The following is a 25559-nucleotide window of genomic DNA, read 5'->3' as shown; positions in this document are numbered from 1 at the left end:
ACCATTTTAACCAATAAAAATAATAATAATAATAATAATAATAATAATAATAATAATAATAATAATAATAATAATAATAATAATAATAAAAACTTTTATGAACAGTTAATAATAACTTGGCATAAAACAATGACTGAACAGAAACTACAGTGTAACATTTTGTTTGGCTCCTGGTCACAGATTCATAGCCTCATGCTGTATCAACACCTTCACATTCTGTCTTGTACTGATTCAACTCTATCTGAAAAATATTGCACATCATCAACAAGTATTTTCGATTCAATATGAAAATAAATAAAATAAACCCTTTATTGTCCCAAAATTATACTGTGAGTGAATGCTTGACACTGGCCTTTACTTATAAACAACAAAATAAAAAGTCCTAAAAACACAAATATTTAAAAATAAAAAAATAAATAAAAATACTATTAATTCTTTGACACTTTCTGAAGATTTGTATCACAGCCAATTCTGTGTATTCTGATTCAAACTGATGTATTTGAAGGACCCATAAGAACCAGCTGTAATGTGATTGAAAGCCGTCAGTCCTTGACTGTGAGCCCTCCTGCTTCCTCTGCTGTCTCACTTTGCTCGTTTTCAGAGCTAAGCAGTGTCTGTGGTGTCTCCTCAGCGTTTTCTTCTCTCTCGGGGGGAAAGTTTTGCTCTGCCAATGGATTAGGACCGGCGAAATTTGTGCTCACATCAGTAGTGTCCAAGATTGTTGTGATGATCTCAGAATCACTGAAGATTGTGTCTGAGAAAACCGAGTTAAAGGTGAACGACGAGCCAAGAGGTGGCTCCTGCAAAACGGATTTGTGATGTTTTGTGGGAACAAGAACTGCTGGATCTCTTGGAGGTTTGGCTGGAGGAACGGACCCGGGCTCACTGTTTCTTACGTCAGAGTTTTGTTCTTGTGCTTGCTCCTGTTGCTCGGTTTGGACAGTCCCCCTGCAGTCGCTGGTGACACTGGAGCGTCGCGATGAGCCCTCTGCTGAAGAAATCACGCTGCTGGCGCGAGGGAGACTTTTAGGAGACCTGAACTCCTCCAGCTGTGCCTCTTTCACAAGAGGGGTAGAGAAGCAGTTCAGACAGCCAGACATTGAGGAGGATTTACCCTGAACATAGAGCACTGTGATCGGTGAACAAGCAAAGGCTTCAGCTTTTTCGTCTTTTGAGCTTCTCCCGTCGAGCTCTGAGTTACTTTTGCCTGCGCTGCCAGAGTCCGAGGAGCGGCGAGACACTTTTTTCCTCGACCCCCTTCGGATGGTTCTCGTGCCTCTCGTGAGCCAGAAGTCCTGAGACAGCACTGGATCTTTTTGTCTTTGAAGCACATCTGCGTTCAGACTGTTAGGAGTCGGCATCGTGGCGGCTTTCTCCCTGCTTTGCTGAAGCTTTGAGTGGGGCTGCGGGGTGGACGCGTCACTGGGCGGCTGGTAGGAACACGAAGAGTTACGTGACGGGGGCTGCTGGACAGGACTGCTGCCGTTTGACCAAGGCTCATTCTCCAGGCTCAGGCTCAAGTCGCCGCTGCTCTCACTCTGGGCTCGACACTGGACCACATTGGTCCCTGGAGAAGTAAAGAAATAAAGTTACATTGTTTAAAAAATGAAGAATATAAGTATTTTCTTGCCAATGAAAATCTGGGTCTTTATAGTTTAGTAATATAACTTTAAACATCGTGGTTGAAGAAGAAATGGCTCTGCGCACCGCTCCGCAAGAACCATGCAAACAGTGATGTTTGGTGGTGGAGGCATCATGATATGGGGTTGTCGTTTTTACCATAGGGAACTAGCAGACTTCATTTAAAGAAACGAGACAATTTGCCAGACCAAAATAAAAGAGAAAATAGTAGAGAAATGCTTTGGGACATTCTTAAAAATTGTACAGATGTAACACGGATGAATTTCTGAGCAAGACAACAATAATAAACACACTGCACCCTCTCTCTCCACTCTATTTCCTGTTTATCTACTGTCTGATAAAGGCCACTAATGCATAAAAAAATCTTTTAAAAACAACTACATGTTATATAACATTTCGCTGTGTTCCAATTTTTGTTGTAGGAAATTTATATATTCCTTTCAATCTGTTGGGAGTGTTTTTTAACATCGGGTGGGAATTTCATCTCAACAGGCAAAAGTGCTCAACACACTGATGCGTAGCAGGAAGTAAGTAAACAGTAACGGCCAACAGGGAGCGGCAGAGCGGAGCCTCCCGCTCTCCAGTTGTGAACAGGAAAGAGATTAATTCAAAACAGGGTCATGATTGCAGTTTGAGCGGTTTAGCCTAATTCCTGATCTGGCTGCACATCTGCATGCTGACTGTATCCTCTAAACAGGATATTCAAATGGTTGTACCATGATTCTGCAGCCCTTCGCTCTCCTCACATCCAGATGGCACAGTGCTGCCATGCGAATCTTTGTCTGCAGGATGTAAAAACAAAAAAAATAAGTAGGAAATCGCCACCCAGCAAGAACAGGATTTACTGCATCAGCCTCTGGGTGCTGTTCTACTAGTGCTGATGAAATCCAACACATCAGTTTCTGGTTGCCTCTACCTGTAAGCCACAGCTCAGAAATGTTTGGGCCAGTGACAGGGGTGTTGTTGCTGAAATGGCCAGATGGAAGATTGGTGGGATGATGCTGGTGATGTTGGAGGATGGATAATACGGAGGTACTGAGAGATGAGGTCAGCAGATCCTCTTGGCCTTCGTCCACATCGGTTTCCTGCTTTGTCTCAAATGAGGTCGATGGCTGGGATAAGCTGCTCAAGGCTACATTGAAGGATGAAGGAATGATTGGGTGGGTGGAGGAAATGGACAGACAGGTGAAACGTGTCATGCACAGTACAGCGTAGTTTGTCCGTCTGGTCATATGAGCGGCGCAGAAGTGTTGTAAAGGTGAACTTGCTGCAGCTGGAAGGGCAAAACTCATGCAGCACCACAATGTTCCTGCATGCGGTGTTGTGTTTAATTAATTTTCAAGCCTTGTCACATATTCGCTATTGGATTCAAATAGCTCAACTTTAAATGTCCCCACTACTGCCTGCTGCGTTTTTTTGATCCTGCTGATACTATTTGTTCACATATATTCTCCAACAAACATCTGTGGACTTCACAGAACATCTGGCCTCCACTTATAAATTCTGTTACGTCCATATAAAGGTGAATAAGCAACATTTTTGGAGTGAAGAGGACTGAATATAAATGCATGTCGCACGTTCCAGTTTTGTTATTTCAAACAAAACATTAAAAACCACAAATGTTTTCCTTCTAATCGTTATTCAGCCTTTTGCACAAGTTAAAAACATAAAACCTCAAGAAAACACAATGTCAGGACACAAAATGTGAGAAAGTTTGAGTGGTATGAATACTTTTGCAATCAGAGGTGGGTAGAGAACCCAAAACTTTACTCAAGTAAGAGTTAAGAGTAAAAAAAAACACATTTGGTAAAAAGACTGAAACAAAACATCAGTCATTTAATAATTAAAAATAACTTAATCAGACAGACCAAACTATAAAGTGAAATCTGTATCAAAGGAAATCCTGATATTTTAAAGATCAACATGAAAATGATCCATAACACAATTACAAAATATCAAGATAATGCAAAAGAAACTTTTTTCCCAAATCAATTTCTTTCAGTTTAAAACTTATGAAACTTTAACAAAAACTGCAAATGTGTGTCTGTGTCTGCTGAGCTTTTGGCCAAAACAAGCTTGTTCTGGAAACTCACAGTGGGTAGGACATCCAGAAATTTAACTCAAGTAAGAGCAGTGAGACATCCTGACAAAAATTACTCAAGTAAAAGTAAAAATTGCAGCGTAGTAAAAGTAAACCAAGTAAATGTAACTTAGTAAATATAACCAGTTACTACCCAACTCTGTTTGCAATGCACCAATTGTAAGAACCAAGCACATTATGACATAGAAGCATAAAGGAAAGGCACTGCTGGAATTACTGCCATAAGAGCGAAGTCAAAGACACAAGTCAAAATGAGAGACGGTGGTGGAGACCGGTTTTTCTTACACAAAGAACGACGGAAGATGGACTTGACTTTGTCTTTGTCCTTCAGCCGGCTCCTCAAACGGGAAAACTTTTTCACGGGGGCTTTTCAAAACCAAAGCATGACCACATGAGACAAATACACAAGGCGATGGGAGGGGAGGAAAACACAAGGGAAAACAAAATCCAAAGGTTGAGGGAAGGAGGGAAGGAATCCATATAAACAAGAGAAAGACACAAAGGAAACATTTATGAGTGTTGGAGAAATTTCACACACAAAATCCATCGGGAATAATGAGTGTCGGGACGTGGCATGCAACACTGTCTTGGGCTGAAAAAAATAAACTTTGAAGATGCTCAATTGAGTTTTTAGATCGGTGTTAAAAAGAAAATTCAGCCGGTTCATCATTTAATGTAGTCGTGCATATTTAAAGAAATGGCGACGATCAAACTGCGTCGAGGCTCAAAACAGAGAAGCACATCTGTAAATCGATCTTTAACACATGTACTATTTATTAACAGTCAACATCTGGTAATTCCATGTTTTAAAGGTGATGATAAAACTGCTGCTTCCTCTCTGACAGTCACAGGCCTGACGCGGTGAGTTTCAGGTTCACATACTCACTGCTGCCACGTTGCTGTGAGGTGAAGTCACCCGCTGAGGTGGAGGCCGATCCTCCAGATCCATCGGAGCCGATGAAGGAGCCGCCATACTGGTGGGCGTCAGCCTCAGATGCGTGTGTGCTTTCAGGGACGTTTTCACGGCTGCTGGACTTCATCAGCTTCTTTAGCTTCAGAGTTATCCAGTTGCCACGCCTGTCGGCGCACATGATGGAAATGATAGACGCAGCAGAGGTGGAATTCAAACGTTCAAAATTCAAACTGGAATCTTATGGTTAGGAGTGGGCGATATGGACATAGAGTTTTTTTATCACAATATTTTGTGGTAGTATTTCAATAATGGAAATGATGCTTCTTACTTCTTTTTTTAGCTAATTGTAAAGCTGTGACTGCAGGATGCCGCAATCATAACCTCACAAACACAAATACTGCTCTTGAAAAACATGCAATTTGTAATACACTTCTTCCATGTGAAATTATTCAAGTAAAAAGTGTGAGTGTATCACTAAGCTGCACTGAATAATATTTTAATTAGGTTTTGGGAGATTTTAAACTGTGACAACAATAAATCAAAATTCTTAATATGTAAAATATCAATTAAAATAAATGATAAACCATACGATCAATGCCCACCTCCACTTATGATTATTGATTTTACTGATCAAATAATAAAAAATTAAATAGAAGACAAATCATACATTCCATTTAGCAATTCTCAAGAAGTTGACTATCCAACTGTCCATATTTTAGACTTTACCTTTCCAGTTTGTAATCTTAATGTGCACTGAGATGCTTCTGTTTAGCAAACAGGAGCATCTCAACAGGAGCAGCTGAAACATGCAAGCTGCTTTATTCACTCAGAGCATTTGTGTGACTGTCAGAGACGGTTTACCTGCGAGGAGGGGAAGGGTCGTAAAACTTATACTGGTCCATTATCTTTTCCTCCAGCTTCTCCTTCTGTCTTCTCAAATCATTGAGCTTATCACTGAACAAAGAAAGAGACATCATTGGAGTATTATTATTATTTCTTCCTTAAATTTGATCCTTTCAAGTCTACTGGATTACAATCAAATTCTTTATTTTCGGGTTAGGGTGATGTGCCACAGTGGTCATTTATCTTAGCCAGTCTTCAAGAGCAGTAAGACAAGAGAACATTCAAGAAATCGAAACTTGTGCTAGAGAAGAAGATAGTGCGGACAGTTCAAAACATCACCAGCCTGATTGCTAGTAACTGTGGCACAAGTGATTTTATTCAAAAGTAAATTACTAAATGATATCAGGTTGTTTTGTGTGCATCCTCTGTGCTGCTTACATATACTGTCGCTCTTCAACATGAAACAGATCCTTGCTTTCCATATTCTGCTCCAGCAAGCTTCGGTTCTGCAGCATCAGGGTCTCGATTTGACAGATCAGATGCCGATTTTCTTCTTCAAGGTTCCCTTTCAGCTGACTCAGCAGCTAAACATCACATGCAGAAATCTTTAGTTAACTTACATCCAGTTGTGTAAAACAAAAGTTGGGCAACTTAAAGTACAACTAAATCCCAAATCAACTTTTCTTTTGGTGGATAAGCAATCTAACAGTTTCTTAAGCATTTCTGCGCAGATTTGAACATTTTTGTGTAAATTTGGTCAGTTTTGCAACATTTTTCCCAACACCGTCTCAGTTGGGATTAGTTAAGGTAATGCGATCATCATAGCAAGAACTGCGTGTCAAAGTATAATTTAAATGCTGGTGAAAGACCATAAAGAACGTGCTTGTTCCTACCTCACACTGGTTGGTGAGTTTTGTGAAGTTGATGTCCAGCTCCTGGTCTTCCTTCTTCAGTTTGGAGAAGTCGGCCTCCAGCCAGGTGTACTTCAGGTTGGCCTCGTTCAGCTGGCTCTTCAGCAGCTTGTGGTCCACTGTCAGCGCCTCGTTGTCGCTGAGAAGCAGCCGGTATGTGCGGTTGAGCCTTTAAATGAAAAAGCACAGTGAGTCCAGCGTGGGGTCAGTCCGGCGTCTGTTCTTTATATTTTCTTACCGGTCCTTCTCGTCGCGGAGCCTGCAACATTCGGCTGCTGTTGTCTCATGTTGTTCCTTCTCCAGAGAAATCCTCATCTGCTCCTCCTTTAAGGTTTTCTCCCGCTCTTCCAGCTTAGTTCTCTGCTGCTTTAGGTTGTTATATCTAAAAAACAAAAATAAAATACAAAAAATAACAGACAGAGGTCAATCGCATTAGTACACACTGACCCAGTTTTATTAAACTATAAACTGTCATGGACTAAACTTGCTTGCAAAACTTGTCATACATCTCCAAGTTTTTGTTTTTTTATTGCTCTTTAGTTACATTTTTTAATTTTTTTTTTTAAATCACTATAGAGATCCATACATCACGTGAGAAAATCTCGTTACCAATTGGTTTTGTGCTCTACAAATCTGGCTTTTATGGAAGAGTGGTAAGAGGAGTGCCATTGTTGAAAGAAAGCCATATTATTCCAATAAAATACTTTAAAGTTTGAGGTTATAAGCGGGGCAAGATTTAAAAGGATATAGACCGCTGGGCTTGAGATAGTTTTGGTGCCCTATTTAAAAAAAACGGGGGAAAAAAGCAGCATTTTATCCACATTTTACGCTGATAAAATGTGCATATTAATGTAACAAAAATGTTACGTTGATAAAAATTTAACAATATTAAAACTCTACACTTTATAAGTGTAGAAATGAACCTTTCATTTCAGTGCATCAGCGTTGACAAATTCCAAGCTGGTTGTAATCTAAATAAATGTAAAAAAAAACCTTAAACAAAACAAAACAACAGCATTTATTGTCAACCTGTCAGCATCTCGTCTCTCTGACCTGTCCTGTAAAGTTCGATGCTCCAGCTCCAGGGTGCGGTGGGCGTTCTTCAGACAGGCATGCTTCCCCATCAGAGCCTCACACTCCATGGCTTGTCGCTCGTGCAGAACCGTCAGTCGCTCGTGATCTCGCAGGAGCTGCTCATGAGCGACACGCAGCTCTTCCCGTTCCTGTACGGCGCTGTCACGCTCACTTTCTGTCCCAGACCGTTGTTGCTGCAGATGAGCGTTCTGGGCCATCAGGGAGGCACTCTGGGAATTTAGTGTCGACTTCTCCACCTGCAGAGGGAGAACCATTGATGCCTTGTGTAGTTTTGCTTTACCAGCAACTATGTTGTAATGATTTCTTTATCCAAGGAGTACTGAGGTGGGACCTGGAGGTTAGCGTTGTGTGTCTGCAGGGCCGTATTGCTCTCCTGCAGCGAGGCGGTCTGCCTCTGCAGGGCGAGGATCTGAGCCTGCTGGTTGTCTGACTGACTCTCCAGCTGTTTGAATTGGACCTGCGCTGCCAGGCGTTCGGCCTCCAGAGTGGCGTTCTTCAAGAGAAACAGATATCTTTCAGCACCACCAACAGATTACAGAACCCTCTACAGTTATTAGCGCCTCTGGTTTAGCTGTGTGCAATAAATGATTCTTGTGCAGCACAATGTTAAAGGTGAATCCAACCTTTCAATTCAATGCATCAGCGTTGACAAATTCCACAATTTGCAGATATAATCATTGACCCACTAACAATTCAAGCAACCAAACTGTATTTGTTATTTTTATTTAATACTTGTAAAATACTTTTTATGTTATCTAGCCACTCCAAAATGGCAAAGACAAGAGAACATGAACCTTACCAAGCTCTGCCCACAACCGACCCACGTGACCGCAAGTCTCACAAGCAAAGCCTCGTAGTGCATTGTTTCTATGTAAACATGACTCCATTAGTGCATCATTTCTACCGGATTTTCACAATATATCAGCTACTAGAATGGACAGAGGAACTAACAAGTTCATGTCATCAACTGGGAGGAGGTTACTGGTTTCTCAGTCACAAGCTGGTTGCAAACCTGAGGCCAGCAGGTGTCAGTCAGTCAGTTACGGTAGATCTGAAATTTGGTTTGATGACCTCAATATGAGAAGCGACAGACTGATAGGAGGAACCAAAGAGCTCTGTTAAGGTAACGAAGCCATTTGTTTGTTAAAATTTCATTAAAAATATTTGTTCTATTTGATGTTTGTTGTGAATGACATATAGTCACTAACGATGGACATATTTAGTCCAACGTTTAGAAACTACAGCGGCTGTAATGAGCCACAGCAAAGGTAAACAAAGATAAAATAACCCGAACAGGTGATCAACTCAAAACCACTCCTACCTTTTTACTCTCTCTTTCTTTGTAGTTTAAAAGCACTTGTTACCGTGGCAACCGCCCCGCTCGTCTTGCGTCCCGCAAGACGAGCAAAGATTCCTTTAAAAACATAACATTCAGTCCATTACGATATCAAGGTTCCAGGCTTGATATTTATTCCTCGATTACTAATCAGCGCTTCCCTGAACACAGCGATGGTTGATTGACCAGCTTTACTTGGTGCTAGAGTGGCTAACACGAGTAACAGTTTAGTCCAAAGCCTTTTCTGCTAAAAGAAAATCTTTAGTGTATGTCAGATACAGTACACGTTGCATATTGATCTGTTTAGCTAACATAAGACTGTGTAGCAGACAGGCTTCAAGGTGTAGAAGTTGTATCAGTACTGCTATTATGCTGTACTTAGCTAACGAGAAGCTTGTGTTTGTGAGACGACCACGCACGCGACCACGTAGAATGTGCATCAGCCAATGAAAAGCGGCCCCTCTGGTAAGGTCCATTTCATTCAAGTAAGGCAGGTGTTTATGAGTCAGTTTATGGCTACTAGAAAATAGCCACTTACCTAAAGAGAGCAACAATCATGTGGTTTGGTTGGGGAAGAACAAGACTGAAATTTCCAAAAGATTTCGTGTCAAACCCCAAAACAATCCAAGAGCCTGACAATTACATTTAATAAAACCTATAATAATAAGAAAAAAGTTAAATGGAAGAATATTGGCCTCTGCTATAATGTTGGTATTGAGTCTTTCATAATTATAAAGATTATAAAAATATGACCAAGCCATCATAGAAACCCTTCACCAGTATAAAAATCAGCCTTCTTCCACAGGCGTCTCAGTACCCAGAATCCTAAAGGAGACATCATGAAGTCCTAAGAGAGAAAACTAAGCTGTGTCCAAGGGCCTTGAAGGGTGTTATATTAAGTATTAATAACAGTGGTACCAAAAGGAGTGGCAAATACAATGATATACTTTGTACATATTCCAGTGTGAGAATATGTCACTGGAAAAATAAAGGTTCCTACCAGATGTACCAAAACAGTAGAGGATGTCGTAGCAGCACTTGCATTCTGTTTTCAAGGTCAAATCATTATTAAATTATTCTGGAACAAGGTCATTCAATAATTTCCTCCAAATTTTTAACTTCTTAGCAATAGTTTCTAATAATAATAATAATAATTTTAAAAAAATCAAAATAGAGATTTCATGGTATTTCAGATAAAATGTATGCATCTTTCAACTCAGTTCAGTCTAATCCAGCACAAATAAACCAGGCTGGTTAGAATCTGATTAAATCCAAAAATGTCCAATTTCTGTAAAGTGCAACCATCCGTTCATTTTCCAATCCTGGTTTGACCTATTTAGGGACATGGTGGACGGAAGCTGATCCCAACTGTTATTGAGTGGAGGGGTTACGCCCCAGCGGGGATATTCCTCCTCCTAAACATACACGGATCAATTTCTAATAACGGAGAGGAGACCTCTTTTTTTTTTGTTTTTTTTGTTTTTTTACTGTAAAAGACCTCTGGCAGAATCACATTGAGAGAGACCACTGCGACGTTTTATAACACAGGATCTTCCTCGGTGGTCAACAGAAACAAACTACTTACATTTCTCTCCACTTCAATCAGACGGTCTTTGAGCCTCAGCAGCTCCCTGGTCGCCTCCTGGCTCTCACGCAGCCACTCTGTCATGGCCTTGTTGGTCTGCGCTGGAGGGCTGGAACCCGACGCTGTCCGCTCTTCTTCCTGCCACTGCTGCAGGGCCTCGTGGCTCAGCTTCACCTGGTAGAGGCGTGCAGCTTCGCATCAAAAATCACCCAATTCTCTAGAATGAATTTGCTACTTCTGAGATCGTAGTGTTTACACAGTATAGTTATGGCTCCATTTTCATTAAGAAGTTGTTGGCAAAGTTACTGGATCTTATCGGTCGTTTTTTTATTTCCCGTCAAAAACTATTTATTCGTGTTTTCCATTTTCTCTCTTCGTTTTGTTGAAAGTTTAATTCATAGAGATTAAATAAATAAAGGTCTGACCCTTTTGATTTCACTTACAGTCTTCAGCTCCTGCAGAATCTGCTGGTTTAGAAAGGAGGATTCCTGCAGCCGAGCCTCCAGAGCCGCCATCTTGTCATCTTTGATCCGTAGGGACTTCTTCAGAGACGACTCCAGCTCGGATTCTAGCATCTTGACCCTACCTCAGGAAAAAATCAAATCAAATCAAATCACGTAAGATATTTAAACATTCAAAACATCTTTTATATTTTATATTCATATAAGCAGTTTGCACGAACCTGCTGTCTGCTGCTTCTAGCTGTGCGTTTTCCTGGTTCAGGACTTTTATCTCCAGCTCGTGGGACAGCGTCTCCAGCTCGTTGTCTCTCTGCTGAGTTTTCAGCTTCTCACTCACCAACTCCTGAAGGTGGATAGCATTTTAAATGACATAATTCCTGAACTATTTCACATTCTGTCAAATTTCAACCGACTGTGTCTCTTTGGATTTGGCAGACCAACCCAACATGGTGCGACATTGTAGAGTGAAAGGAACAGCAAAGTCAAATTTATTTATTTGCATTCAACCCTCTAGAGTCAATACTTTCTGTAATTGCACCGTGAAAAAAAAAAGAGAACCGTATTAGAGTACGCCACACTTTAAAAGAACAATTAAAAACCAAACAGTTTCCCATTGGAACTAGTTTATCACGTAAAATTCCAATACTAGTCATTGATGATGTAACATATGGACAGCTTTAAATTGTAAGAATACTATCACAAGTGAAAGTAATAAAATTTTCCGTGCAGATTTGTGCAGGTATTTGTTTTGATGTGTTGCAGTTAGCACGTCTTGTACTGTCTAATAGATGTGGTTTATCCTCACCTCTCTGAGGATTGCCAGGGTCTTCTGGTCAATAGCAGCTTGTTTGATCAGCTCCCTGTTATCTCTCTCCAAGCTTTTGACCCTCTCAGATGTTTCTCTTAACCCCTCTGCCTCCTTCACTAGCAGACGCATTTCTCTTTCCAAGCTTGCCATGCAGACATTACGGCTGTCTAAGTTGGCTTCCTGAATTTCGGCCTGGAAAGGATGAAAATAGCACCCAAGAAACTACCTTTGTAGCTCTTTTAGGTCTTGGATCATCACATGATATATTAGTCCTTTGAATAAATGTGATTTTTACCTGCTGTCGGAGTCTTCGGTTTTCTTTCTCTAGTTGCCTTTTGTCTTTCTCCAGCGTGGAGATTTCATGCTCCAGGTTCTGTTTCTCAGTTTCAAGCTGCTCCAGACGCCGCGCTGAGATCCGAAGTTCTTCAAGAGATGCCTGCAGCGCCTGGTTCTCTGCCTCCAGCTCCTGAACCTCAGCCTCCAAACGCTGAACTTTACGTTCTCAATAGGTGAAGTAAATGAAAATAAAATAATGTAAACGGTGGCATTATGAATAGTTACATAAGTATATAAAGTAAAGCTACCAAGCCTACCGGTGTTGTAAAGAGAAGTCTGTAGCTGCTGATTAAGCGTGTCCAGACCCCTGCATTTAACCTCTAGCCGCTGTGTGTGCCTGCTAGCATAGGAGGAACGTGTTGGCACACCTGTGTGAGTGCTATCATGGTGTGGCCTTCTGCTCTGTGAGCCTGGGGAGTGACTGCATAACCCGACGCAGCAATGGAACTGATTGTGGTTATTTTCCAAGGTTTCCAGACCCGACACCATTTCTTTGTCTTGATCCTGTAGGCATCTGTTCTCCTGCGCCTGACAGTCTGGATAATCTGTGAGAAGAATCTGACTTTGGACTCCTTCCAGCTCTTCTGTGATGAGTTGCTGCTGGCAGTGTGAATCTTCTGTGAAGGAGTTTGTCTCTGATTGCTCTGCCGATGAGATAAAGTGGTTGGTGTTGCACACCAACCACTGGGGGCTGGGTTTGGCTTTTTTGCAGCTGCTATGAGCTGCAGCCCTCAGGTCTTCGATGGTCCTCAGGAGTCTTTGGTTTTCCTTCTCCAGCTTTAAAATTTGACTCCGGGTTTTCTCGCTGACCTCTTCGCTCAGCGTCTGTGGCCCTTTGAAGAAACACACCACAGTTTGTAACTTTTGGAACCAAAGAGATGTGCATTGCTGTTAACCTTTCATTTTAATGGTCTCACATTTCCAATTTCAGTTTACATAAACTGAAATTGGGCCAGTTATGTAAAAGAGGCTGAATGAATTTGTGATCTTAGGTTTGTGTAGATGTACGTAAAAAGAGTTCTATTTAATTAGTTCATCTAAGAACAAAGGAAGACATGCAGAGTATTTTAAACATTACTTTATAGGAAAGAAAATATACTAAAATATCTTAATAACTAATTAAACTGGATTTAAAGCTGTTAAGATGAAGATTTGCAGAGAACCACATCTGAATTTCAGTCAGTGAGTTGGAGGGTTCAGCCCAAAATTACAAAAATATTTAAACCAAATAAATGATAACCAAAAAGAAATGAAGTGAAGAGAGGTTTAAAGGGAAAATATAAAGAAGAGTTGGAGTAAATCATTAAATAAAATAACCTTTGTTTAGTTAAATATAGTTTTCATTCAAACAAAAAAAGATAAAAACTGAGTTTCAGTCAGACTTCCGATGTAAAAATGTAGCTCATTTAAATATGTACAATTATCTTGGTTGCTGTTGACATTAAAGCTGAATCATTTTTAATATGCTGGTAATGGCCTGGTTCAGTAGTATGAAGCCTGATGAAGCCTGAAGGATGAAACATCCTCAAGGACTGTCATGTCCTGGATGACTGAGAGTCTGCTGCAGCGTGTGGCCTAGTTAAACATCAGTCCTCAGTACTAATTTTATGGAGCTGAAAAAGAAATCTATTCCTTTGAAACGCGGTCTTTGATTGGCTTTCAATGTTACTAATATGCCACTCCTTCTTTGGGACACAATAGAAAATATTCCCTCCCTCTAACACCTGCTGCTCCCATTTATTCTCACCGTGGGAGTTTTCTGCAGACTTGGAGAGCTGCTCCAGCTCCCAGCCCAGGTGTTGGGACTCCTCCATGCTCCTCCTCTGTGCTAAAGACAAAGCCAGGTTCTCCTCCTGAAGCTCCTTCATCCGCTTCGCATCTGCTTCTTTCTCCTGAAGTCAAAACAAAGGGCTTCAAGAATCGCCTTGCGTGGCGCGAGGAATGAGAGAACATTAAACTAAACGTGTAGTTTAGTTTAATGTTTTGATGTTTTGACATGTGCTGCCTCCTTACTCTCAAATTAAAAATTAGTCTTTGGTTTTGATTTGTTCCAAAACAGAGTGACTAAAAAAGAAAACAAAAGCAGACTGCCGTTGTTCAAAGACAGTAGTAAACATTTAGGGTCAGAACAAAATCACCTTACTGTCCCTGACTTCCTCTTGGCAGAAGAATCAAAAAAGAAGTCAAGCTCCTTCTGTGTAAAACATGTCTGACCTGCTCCATGTCATGGACACAGGCCTTCAGCAGCAGGTTGTGTTTCTCCAGCTGGTGGATTTTATCTGTTCGGGACCTCCAGCCCTCCAGCTGGTCCTCCAACACCTCCTTGGTCTCTTGGAGGACCCTGTTGTCCTCCTTTAGCTCCTGTGACACGCCAAATAGATTTGCACAACTAATCAATCAAGTTCAATATTTCAAGCTTTTTCCTCAAAGCTTTCAAATGTTTTTGGCAACAAAACTGCATTTATGCATTTGTGGCGTCAGGAGCAACCGCAATTCCTTACTTTCAAAGGAAGTGTAAGTAAAAGCAAAAATGGAAAAGAATCAAAATCTGCCTTCACCTCCACTTTGGCTTTGTAGAACTCCATCTTGTGCAGCTGCTCCTTGTAGCGCCCGACTTCGCTCTCCAGCTTGTCCGCCTTGATGGCGCGCTCTCTCAGGGCGTCGAGCTCATCCCGGTAGGTACGGGCAGCACGCGCCTCCACCTGCAGCTGGGAGTTCTGTTTGAAGGTCAAACACATGACTTCCCTTTAGAGGCAGGACTTAGCAATAAGAAAAAACACCTTTCACATTTCTACAAACGTGACATTCCCTCCAACTCATCCTGGAGTTTATAGATATTGCATAACACTGTAAATATCAAAAGAACGTCTGACTCAAACGTTTATTTTGCTCCAGGTATTGCAGCAGTCTAACAGCTTTATTGCTGTTTCAACAGATTTTGACAAGGCACTTTTGAAGCACACAGAATATGTCACTGTTGGAAATAAATATGTCTTTAAAAACAAACACTGGGCAAGCATTATCATCTCTTTTAGTTTTTCTTGTTTGTTAAAATTTCAGGTTAGCCGATCCTTCATCAAATTGGACATTTTTTCATGTTACAACAAAAAAACTGTCTTTTACTGAGATTGTATGTGACGGATCAACACAAAGTAGTGGGTAACTACTTATTTTTGACAAGTCATACCTCCTGCTGAATCCGTTTTAGTTCGGTCTCCACGTTTTCCAGCTCATGTCTGCAGTCGAGCATCTGTTCGCTCTTTTCCTCTCTATGGCGAAGCATGCAGTGAGAAACTAGTTAGGTGTGTTGTCCTATTTAACATGATTAGTTTTACCCACAGATAATGGGAGAACAACTCACACAATATTTTTAAAGTTACAACTTGAAAAGCCGATAAAACAAACCATTTAAAATGGTTCTGGTTCTGCTCTGCATCCCCAGAACCAGAACCAAACGAGGAGAAACAGCATTCAGCTTCTATGCACCACAAATTTGGAACAAACTTCCAGAAAACTGTAAAACAGCTGAAACACTGACTTCCTTTAAATCTCAACTATAAACCCACTTGTTTAGAGTTGTATTTGAAACGTAATCAATTACAAATTTAATGACAGAACCTGACTTGGTGTTGTGTTTTGATTGTTGATTCTATGTTGCATTGTGTTTTTGTGTTGGATTTGATGTAAAGCACTTTGAAATGCCTTGCTGCTGAAATGTGCTATACAAATAAAATTTGATTGATTGATTGATTGGATTAAAAAGGGCAAAGCAAATCTGTGCCTGAACTCTCTGCTTGCTCAGAGGCAGCTGGATGAATTATCCCACCAACAAGAGAGGATAATACATCAGAGACAACTGCATGGAGAGAAATGGTGGAACTGAGACCTGGATTGGATCAGGGTTAATGTGTGTGTGCGCGTGTGTGTGTGTGTGTGTGTACGTGTTGTATCCGGTGAAATACAGAGCGAATGTGGGTCAGTGACAGTGCACCGCAATAAAACCTGCCAAGCAGGCAGCAATGTGGGCCAAACTCCGCAGGGCATCGCTTATCCTGTGCTATCTCTGCCACTGCCGTTCATTCACTCTCCTCCAGCAGCTACAAAAGAGAAGAGCTTTAAACATTCACTAATCACTGACCCAAGAAAGTGAGAAGATGTCCACATTCCTCTTTTCTCAAGTAAAACCTTGTATTTTATACTCAAAGCAAACAGAAGTTTCATGGAGTACTGATTAAAAAAGGTCCTCATCAACTTTAACAATAAAGAGCAAAATAAAAATACTTCAGTTAATCATCTAGTGTAAACTATCAGAATGGTTTTGTAAATTGACATGTATTTATATACACTGTATATTCAGATAAAATAAGTTAATAGAATTTTGTTATAATACAATATGTAAAATTTAGATGTGGTTTGACACTAGAAAAAAAACGTACAAAAAAGAACTAAAAACATATTCCTAAATTGGGAAAATATTAATTAAGTTGAGTCCCAATGGTAATTAGTAAATCACAGTATTATTAGCTCCTCTGAAGGTAAAAGTAGACTATAGCCCTGTTATTTAACTCCCAATAACATCCTTATTTTTAAGTGTATTTATATCAATCTTCTCTTAATCTGTGGTGTACTTACAGTTCCTGTCTAAGTCGTCTGATCTTTGCCTTAGAATCAGCCAACTCCACAGCCAGATGTTGCTGGGTCCCTGCCTGCTGCTGCATGCTGGGAGAATGGCTGGCAGGCTGTGGACTGGATGGGCTGCTGAGAAAGCTGACAGCTCCTTCCTTCTCCAGCATCAGCTCCACTATTGTCTGCAGAGGTGAATGGAAGAGAATACAAGATGTGACAAAAAGACAAAACCTACAGCTCATTTTCCACCTTTTTCTGACATCTGAATCATTTAGACATGTGTGTAAGCGTGTTGATAAAGAATGTGTCATTTGTCAGTATTTCATTTTTACTCACTTTGTAATGAAAGTTAAAACTGATGGAGGTGCAGTCAACAGAAACTTGTGGAAAAAATCTGGTCTCTGATATTTTTTTTGAAGATTTGACTTGCCAGTACCATTTTTAACCAATTAATAGAATTTTACTAAGGTTTTTTCTCTCAAGGCTTTAATTGTCCATGCTGCTGGTCGATCATTTCCATTTTTATACTTCTACACAATTTTTGTACAAGTATGATTGTATACAGCACTCAGTAAATAACCAGCTTCTTTAGCAATAAGTGTTGAGGCTTCCCCTCCTTGTGAAGGGTGTCAATGACTGTCTTGTGGACATCTATCCAATCAGCAGTCTTCCTCATGATTCTGTAACCTACTGACGCATGAGAGACCATGTAAGACCATATTTAACTGTTTCACAATAATCAAACTTTCTGAAACAACTTTCTTCCCCTGATTTCACTTTATATACCTCACTGACTCTAAAACGAGATGGCTTAGACAACCTCGAGTTTTCTTCACTCAGCACGAAGTTTCACATAAAAAGATGTTATTGTTTGGAAATGTTGGAATCCAGTGAAGTGAAAAGATCTGGGGGGTTTTTGGGTTTCAAATGTTAATGTGTCAGTCAAATATGTGTGGTCATTTATTGTGAGAATTTTGATTTACGTTTGTCATGATAAATTTCCATGTTGTCAAAGTTGTACCTCCAGATGGGCGTCCCTCTGGTCCAGGATGTGTTGGAGGTGTGTTGCCATGTTCCTCATAGCGGTCTCCATCTCCTCTGGATGAACGCCACTGGACCCCAGCCACTGGAGATCCAGCACGTTCTCCTGACTGTGGGTCAGCTTTTGGTCATGAAGAAAACAGTCAGTCAGTGTGACGAGAAAGGAAGAACACAGGACAAGACGGGAAGGCGTTGAACATCTGATACCTCCTGAATGTGTCCAGCTAGAGCAGCTTTTGTACCAAAGTCAAGCGTCTGAATCCTCTCAATGTACTCCTCCTTTTTCTGACACTACAAACAACAAAAGATGGCAAGGTTCTGATCATAACACACAGGACAGGAGAACGCATCAATAGCAAACGCACCTGAACTGCACACCCCATCAGTAAGAGCAGAAGGTTCTTCATTTCTTCCAGACTTTGTTCTGTAGAGAATGAAAACATAAACGATCTGAGCTGGATCCTTTACGGATCGTGTATGGAGGATTTCTACCATGGAGGCCATCTGAGCAGGGACTTGACTGGTGAATTTGGGTCAACATTTGCCAAAGTTTTGCCATCACAAGCCAGTGCACTTATTAGATTGATTGTGCAATTGAATAAAATGGTTTGGGAGGAGAGAATATTGACTGCTGCAGCCTTCTGCAGCCCGAGTTGTATTAATCACCATGGACAGCGAGTACATCTTGTTTTAATGCTGTGATCTTCCAACAGAAACAACAACAGAAATGTACTATAATTTCATTGCATGGATTAGTTAAAACTTTATGACAAATATCCTCAAATTCCCAAAAAATCGAACTTTGTGCGCTGAACACCAGCTAACAAGGAAGCATACGGTGAGCCCATCAGAACTCCAAAGGTCCAACAGAGTATGGAGACGAGAGATCCTGTGAGATATCTTTAAGAAACCTACCACAATAGGGAGTCCTGCCCAGCAACAGCACGTCTGGCAAAGGAATCATGATTAATTGTCTCAGATTATTCTGCAAAAAAGAGAAAACAGAGGAGGAGATGGGGAGTAAAACACAAAACTTGCATATTTTGGCTGGAGGGAGACATGCTGGACCTTTGGCTACATGCTTCAATAAATTTGGGTGAACGTGCATGGAGAAACCAATACAGCTAATGAATATGTGTAAAAGCTGGAGCAGCTTGCTTCTTTAGTGCAGCACTGAAAAGGTCCAAAACTTGCCTCACTCTATAGGTAGCTTAGTTGTGTGAACAGCGTGTGTAACTGCTGGTGGGGGGAACCCAGGAATGTTAATGGCCTTTCACTGAGGAATAGAAAGCTGTGTTTTGGTGACAAACACTGTTCTCTTAGACTTTAATGCAGAAGAGTCCAGACAAGTCATCAATAATTGGATGAAACAATTGGACAACAGCAATACTATCAATACTGGATGTTTGTCTGATTATTGCTAATGTTCTGCATGACAAAATCATTCCCTGTATTCTGACTAGAGAGACTAAACTAAATTAAGAATTTCAAGAAGTGTCAGAATTACCAAAGACAAGCTAGGAACAAAAGCAGCATCAGTAGAAAAAAACATATCACAGTCACATATGCTGGTGGCTGCATCATGCCGTGGGGTTAAGAATTAGTGTTTCATATCCTGGTGAATGATTGTGAACAGTTTGAAACAGCAGTCAACACTGACCCAAAACCTCCAGGTGTCTCTTTGAGTGTGGAGAAAGAAACACACTAAGAGACACCTGTTGTTCAAAGGACACATCCAAACTCCAGAAATAAATCCGACGGAAAAATGCGCTTGAAGAAAGCTGCAGATAATAGATGTCCTCACAATTTGATAAATTTGGAGAATTATGGGGCAAATATTGTCAAGTCAAGATGTGGCACGCTGACAAATGAAGCGTCCAGCTGCCAGATATTGGAAATAAATTTAGGATCTGTATCGCAAGAAAACTATCCCGTCACAATGAGATATAAAAAAGTCATTATAATAAGATTTAGAACTCGTTTAAGAAATCTTCTTTTTTAAGTGAGAAAGCAACAGCAACACCTCTTGAGATTTTTTAACATTCTACAGAGGAAACAGGGTGAAAAGGAAAGTCATAGCCAGTCTCTTTTTGACCCTTTAACAAGTCATAATCTGTCAGAGGAGAATATTTTTATAAGCTAAAGTTTCTCATTTTCTGCGACAGACTGGCGACCTGGCCAGGGTGTACCCCGCCTCTCGCCCGGGACGCAGCTGGAGATAGGCACCAGCAACCCTCCCGACCCCATTTAGGGAAGAAGGGTGTAAAGAAAATGGATGGATGGATGGAAGTTTCTCATTTTATTGAGATCTAAATCTGGTCTCGCTATAACGAGAAATCGCTCCTGATTTTAAGGCAGTAAAACGCTCCCGTAGCTGACACATTCCAACCCAAGAAGACTTTAACTGACTCAAAAAGTTCTTCAGAGTGCATTAATATGCTACAAGATCACCATGGTATTTCTATTTAATATTTCTCTTGGAACATTTGTGATTCAATATTGAATTATGCAGAATAAAATGATTAATCACAACCTCATTTGAACAGGGGTGTGTTCATGTGTGAGATCCACAGTGTCTTATCCTAAAAAGAAACAGTTCTGTGGTGATCTTGAAAGATTTAGGGAAGACCGACAGAGAGACAGACAGTTCAAAATTTTCCAACGTGATCTTTTGATTTCATGAGTCACTACAGAGCTCTGTCTGCCTGTTCGTCTGACTGCAGCTCCATATGCTGCTTTACTTGCTGCTGCGTGGTAACCTCACTTCTGGGCTGATTACACATCTACTGACACGACCGATATTTAGGCCACAGATCCACAACATGTGACGCTAATGCAAAGTTGGAACAGCATCCGAAACATGCAAGGATCCCGTTTAGAATGCGATTATGAGACAACATGTTTTGCGCAGTCTGTAACAAGAGATAAGACCCTAGGAAATTGTCCAAAAGCTCACCAGATAATAACTTCTGATTTGCTGGACAAGAAAGTTCAGGTTCTGGATCCTCTGACCTGGATCTCTGCAGACTTTGTTTGGACACTGAGCTGCAGCAGAAGGATTTCTGAAAATAGGAAAGCATGAAAAACACACTTTAAGTGACATATCTGCTGTTTCCAAACAGATAAACATGCAGAACACACTGGTACGGGTCTAGACTCAGAATCTTCTATGAAAATAAGACTAAGGTCACCATTCATTCCTAACTTTAGCCTGTGTGACATCATCGCTCCAGACTGGGGTGGTTTTGGAGCCAGACAGAGGGGGCACATTACACTTTTCACTGGCTGCACATCAACTGTGGGCAACTGGATTGAGTGGAAATGAGCCAAAATTTGAGTTGGCAAAGTGTGTGACCCTCAAATAACGAACAATTATGAAGGCCAGGGCACCAATATTTTCATCTCAGGGCTGCTTGCATTCCTTTCTACACTGTTGGTCCTCTATCTGGACCTTTATCTCCCATCTGTGTCCCACTGCCGCTAAACAGCAGGTCCTAATCTCGAAAGGGTCTCTCAATCCAAGGGATTATCCCACCTCCTCCCCTCCCTTCCTAGCAGCATTGTTTTTACATTTAAAGCTGCATGGCCATGAACGGGATGAGCGAGCTGAATGCTGGCAAGTTGTTCACAAGCAGACTGGGCGTCATCGGTTTTTCCTCCTTCTAACAATCAGACTCTGCAGTTACTTTCTGAAGTGTCACTTTGCCCAGACATGAAGGCTAAACACACAAACACCATCAGTTAAGGCTTTTAATATTGGATGAGGGCAAAGCTGCCAGAACAGAAGGCAAGTAAATCATAATCTCTTAAGTAGCATCTTGACAGCATGTATGATGTCTTTTATGTTTTTGGCCAGTTTGTTTTTCTGCAGCCAGAATGCTGGGCCTCAGCACATATAGGACTTATGCTAATTCTAACATTTTCTGAGAAACTCTAACCTGTAAGTAATGAGGAAGTTACACTTAAAGTCTTCTGCTGACAACAAAGATCCTCTTTATTTCTGCAGAGGGACAATGGCGGCACTGTTGATGGCTGGATGCAAAAAGATGCCTGATGCTGCACCAGCAGCCCCTAACATACATTTACTGCCCTAAGTGTAATTTAGGGCATTTATAGGGCATTTACTGCCCTATAAAAATCTCCAAGGCATCATCCAGTTTTTTTTTTTTGTTTTTTTTTAAATGCTGCCACTGGTTATAATCTGAAAGTGTTCGCAATCATAAGATGTTGCAAGTGAGGTGTGCTGACATACATTTGAGCCATTATCTTGTTCAAAATCACTCCATCCAGAAGGTTGGAAAAGTCCAAGTGGATGCCCTCATCAGCAGGAATGAATGTCTTCACCTATTCACAAAAAAGACATACAGGAGCTTTAAAGGGAATTCACAATAATGGCACTGATTAAGAAAAAGCTCTATTAGGTTTTAACCAATATACAAACACAAGATGTTTTATTATGTTTAAGATGTTTTATTATTAAAAGATTGAGTGGAAATTTAGTTCAACAGCCTAAAGTAATTTACTTACATTTAAGCTACTACTTACAACGTTCATAATAAAATTAGTTACATTTTGAAGACAATTTTACTACCTTAAAGTAAAGATACTATGAGAAATATTTGTTGATTTATGCACCAATCAGTTATATCATTATGACCATTAATTGCATCTTGGCACCTGCTAATGGTGGCCAAGGTCTAACACAAGGTTGCATAGGATCTTAAGAGGAAATTGATTCTGGGCCTCTTTTCCTGTTATGAGCTTCACCATCTCTAATAACATCCCAATACAGATTCAGTATAATCTGGTGGGGGCCGAGTTTAATTGGCTGAGCTTTTACAGATTACATGTTATTATTTTAACTCGTATCAAATAATAAACGTGCTAAAACTACAATCAAACACTAATAATTACTCTTTATACTGTTACAAGGTTCATCATACACATTCTTTAAAATCTTAAATTAAAAACTGACAAAATGTAATGTCTTTATCTATTATTAAACCATCAAATCAAAATGAACCGTATTGTCATTCTCAATAAGCTAATATGGAAATTTTAGATCTATGTTCTGAGTTGAAATTCAAGCACTAATAGGAAGCTCTTGATAGTTTGGGGGCTTTCTTCATTTATGCCTTAGGCTGGCTTTGCGGTGACATATTTTAAGCAGCACATGAATGTGTTAGAAGCAGGAAAATTGCAAAGGTGTAGGGATTCCAGTTAGACTGGTGAAGAGTAGATTGAGATGGATAGACAACTGGGTCAGAAAATCTCCAAAACTACAGCTTATATTGGGAGGGTTTGGTCTGCACTGGTCAATCTAACATAAAGATCCAAAGAAATAATGGTGGCGAACCAGTAACAGCGTTCCAGATTGCTAAAGCTCATTGGTGCATATGAAGAGCAAGGAGCAAAGACCCAATGTGGTGCAGTTCCAGAGTTGATTTGCTGTAGCTCAGATTGCTAAAGAACCTTTCTTTTTTTTTGTTTAAACATTTATGTACCTAGAAAACGACTGATTGAGACCAAATGGCCCTTTTGCAAAAGCTTTCTGGTCAAGACAGACAGCAACAACAACAACAACAACAACAAAAAACACGTTTAGTTGTACAACATTTAAACAACAATCAAGACAATCCAACAGTAAAGACATCACAAATTATGTAACAAAACTGAAGCCAGCATAAAAGTCTACAAAACGTTATGCATCATAAATTCAGCAGAAGCACCAAAATCTTTTTTAAAAAGAAGTTTAAACACGTTTACAGTGTCAAGCTCTTTCTGGTTCAGTAGAGCTTTTCAGAAGAGAAAGTAGGAATAATCTTTGACAACAAAGATAGCATGTCATCAAGTTCTGTGGGCCTGTTATGGCGAAAGGCAAACCATGAAGTGCTTAATAAAGGAAGATATGCCAGTGATTCAGTCTATGACAAGGGCAGATAACGATGGCCATCCAACCCGAGCAGACGCTTAAAGTTTCAGATAAACCTCTGTCCTCCATGTGAGAAGAGACTGTAAGTTTGTGATAGAGAGCTGTCAGAATACACAGTGAGATCCAGTTTGCTGAACACAGGGCTGCATAGATAGTGCAGGCTGGTCATGATGTTATGCCTGATCAGTATTGTATGAGTCAAATGGAAAAATATCTCCATTTGAAAATAGTTCATGAAAATTGAGTATCTCTATCAAGTGTTATTCTTTAAAATTAATCTATGTATTTGTTTTAACTTAAGTTGAAATATGTAAAAATTGTGTATTTTTTATTTAGAGAGACTACTGAAGTTGAGAAAACTATTCATTAAATATTTTTAAAATGTGTACTAAGATTTCAATAAAAACATAAAACTTTAAATGAGCGTTTTTGGCCAAAGGGACACAGGTGGAGAGACCACATCTTTTGGGCCCCAAAGTGTTAATGAACATTGGTTAAATTTTAAACAATGTGTTTTCTTAGTTGGACAGCATAATGAACAAACATAATAGATTTAAATTCTTCACAGAATGGTTAAGAACTTGCAAACAAAGTAAAAGTATTTCATAATGTCAGAATAAACCACTATAATTCTGTTAAACCATGTTTGATTAACGCTGCAATAAAATTATTTGTAGATTTTTAATATCCTCTAAAATGCCCTTATAGTGTACAGAACGTTCACTTACCCAAGTGACAAGGGGGCTCAGCATGAACTGATCCACGGAGGACAGGAAATCTCCACTTTCCATGGTTCCTAAAAGCTTGTATTTTATCCCAACAGGAAGTCCAAGTCCTCTCTGAATTAAGATCGTTACACTTTTCAAATAGATTTGTATATTTTAAAAGCGCTTCATTCGGGCACGGGACAGCATAAAAGTTGTTTTTCTGATTTGTCTTCAGTATATCCGCATTTAGTCCCGCAACAACACCCAGACACGGACAGACATCCTCCCTGGTCGTTTACTGCAAAGGCATCTGCCGTCTGTATCCTCTTCCTCCTCCTCTTCCTCCTCCTCCTCCTCCTCCCTGCTGTCACACAGGGAGATTCAGCGCTGATGTATCAGCGATATTTAAACAAATGAACTGCAACAAAAAGACGTATGACAAATACAAATATCTACTTATCTTCTTTCAAATACACCTTGATTTTAGGCGAAATGCTAGTACAGCCACCAGTCCGTTGCCATGGTCACAACACACTTACCTACTCAGTTAATCAAACAGTCAAACCTAAACCGACAGGAACACGTTATTTCTTAGCGGTCCACACCATTCACTGTGAAGGCAGAAAAAAAAAACTTACTGCGCCAAACTTTGGCTGCAATGAGATGTGATTTCATGAGGCAAAAGCACCATCTTGTGGCTAAATGTAAACCGAGTTCACAATCACGACATCCATCCATTTACCTTTGATGGTATTTCAGTTAGTTTTTCTTTGAAGTATTTTGCTATAGTTATATTAAAGTCCGTCTGAAACCGCCAAACGTTCATAACCAGTTGCTTACTCTAGAGTAGAAATTGCTGTACTCCTTCATTTTGTACCCACACTGTGAAAAAAACTAACAACAAAAAAACGTCTCTAATTTATGGTAAAATACCGGTAGCTGTGGTTACCATAACGTAATTTATATGGTAAAGTTCTAGCTATCACAGCTGCTGGTATTTTACTGTAAATTAGACTTTTTTTCTTCTCTTTTACAGTGCAGACATGAACTAAAGGAAGACTAAAGACTATTCCTTTAAAATTACTTCTAACCAGTAAGGTGAAGGAAATTGTTTTCAAAATAACTCACTAGTTTTATCCCACTGAAGTGTTTCCAATGAACTCTAGACAAGGTGTTGATGTAAGCTCCTCTCTGTGCAACCTTAAGAAAGAATATTAATAAGT

At 40.2% G+C, this 25559-nt stretch overlaps 1 protein-coding gene across 4 annotated transcripts; it reads right to left on the bottom strand.

The window, feature by feature from the left end:
• Positions 1 to 58: 58 nt before the first annotated feature.
• LOC122829540 (girdin-like) lies at positions 59 to 25515 on the bottom strand. Of its 4 annotated transcripts, none has more exons than XM_044114179.1 (31): positions 25465 to 25515; positions 24876 to 24947; positions 24358 to 24754; positions 21950 to 22041; positions 20654 to 20759; positions 18613 to 18682; positions 18063 to 18121; positions 17905 to 17988; positions 17678 to 17818; positions 16663 to 16838; positions 15218 to 15299; positions 14589 to 14747; positions 14245 to 14391; positions 13778 to 13922; positions 12288 to 12863; positions 11990 to 12195; positions 11692 to 11886; positions 11108 to 11229; positions 10869 to 11007; positions 10426 to 10599; positions 7836 to 7997; positions 7463 to 7740; positions 6648 to 6791; positions 6392 to 6578; positions 5937 to 6082; positions 5517 to 5609; positions 4629 to 4819; positions 4028 to 4108; positions 2558 to 2773; positions 2358 to 2423; positions 59 to 1567 (listed from the first exon to the last, which is right to left on the bottom strand). In XM_044114179.1, exons 3-31 carry the CDS (start codon positions 24418 to 24420, stop codon positions 543 to 545), a joined length of 5325 nt encoding a protein of 1774 aa, XP_043970114.1. In that variant the 5' UTR covers positions 24421 to 24754; positions 24876 to 24947; positions 25465 to 25515; the 3' UTR covers positions 59 to 542. The 4 variants fall into 4 exon arrangements, with proteins under 4 accessions (XP_043970114.1, XP_043970113.1, XP_043970115.1 ...); XM_044114178.1 differs by lacking the exon at positions 25465 to 25515 and adding an exon at positions 25079 to 25255; XM_044114180.1 differs by lacking the exons at positions 4028 to 4108; positions 25465 to 25515 and adding an exon at positions 25079 to 25255 and having other exon boundaries at positions 60 to 1567.
• Positions 25516 to 25559: the final 44 nt, after the last annotated feature.

This window comes from Gambusia affinis, linkage group LG04 (genome assembly GCF_019740435.1).
Source record: "Gambusia affinis linkage group LG04, SWU_Gaff_1.0, whole genome shotgun sequence".
Taxonomy (NCBI): Eukaryota; Metazoa; Chordata; class Actinopteri; order Cyprinodontiformes; family Poeciliidae; genus Gambusia; species Gambusia affinis.
This window is presented reverse-complemented; position numbering and strand designations above follow the sequence as displayed.

Bases quoted from the DNA above. Each gene is read 5' to 3' on its own strand.
- LOC122829540 (XM_044114179.1), bottom strand. From the start codon at position 24,420: ATGGAAAGTGGAGATTTCCTGTCCTCCGTGGATCAGTTCATGCTGAGC. The intron at 20,760-21,949 runs GTATGTCAGCAC...TCCTATTTTCAG, and splicing joins AACAAGATAATGGCTCAAAT to AAATCCTTCTGCTGCAGCTC. The intron at 7,998-10,425 runs GTAAGTAGTTTG...TTTCTCTTGAAG, and splicing joins TGATTGAAGTGGAGAGAAAT to AACGCCACTCTGGAGGCCGA.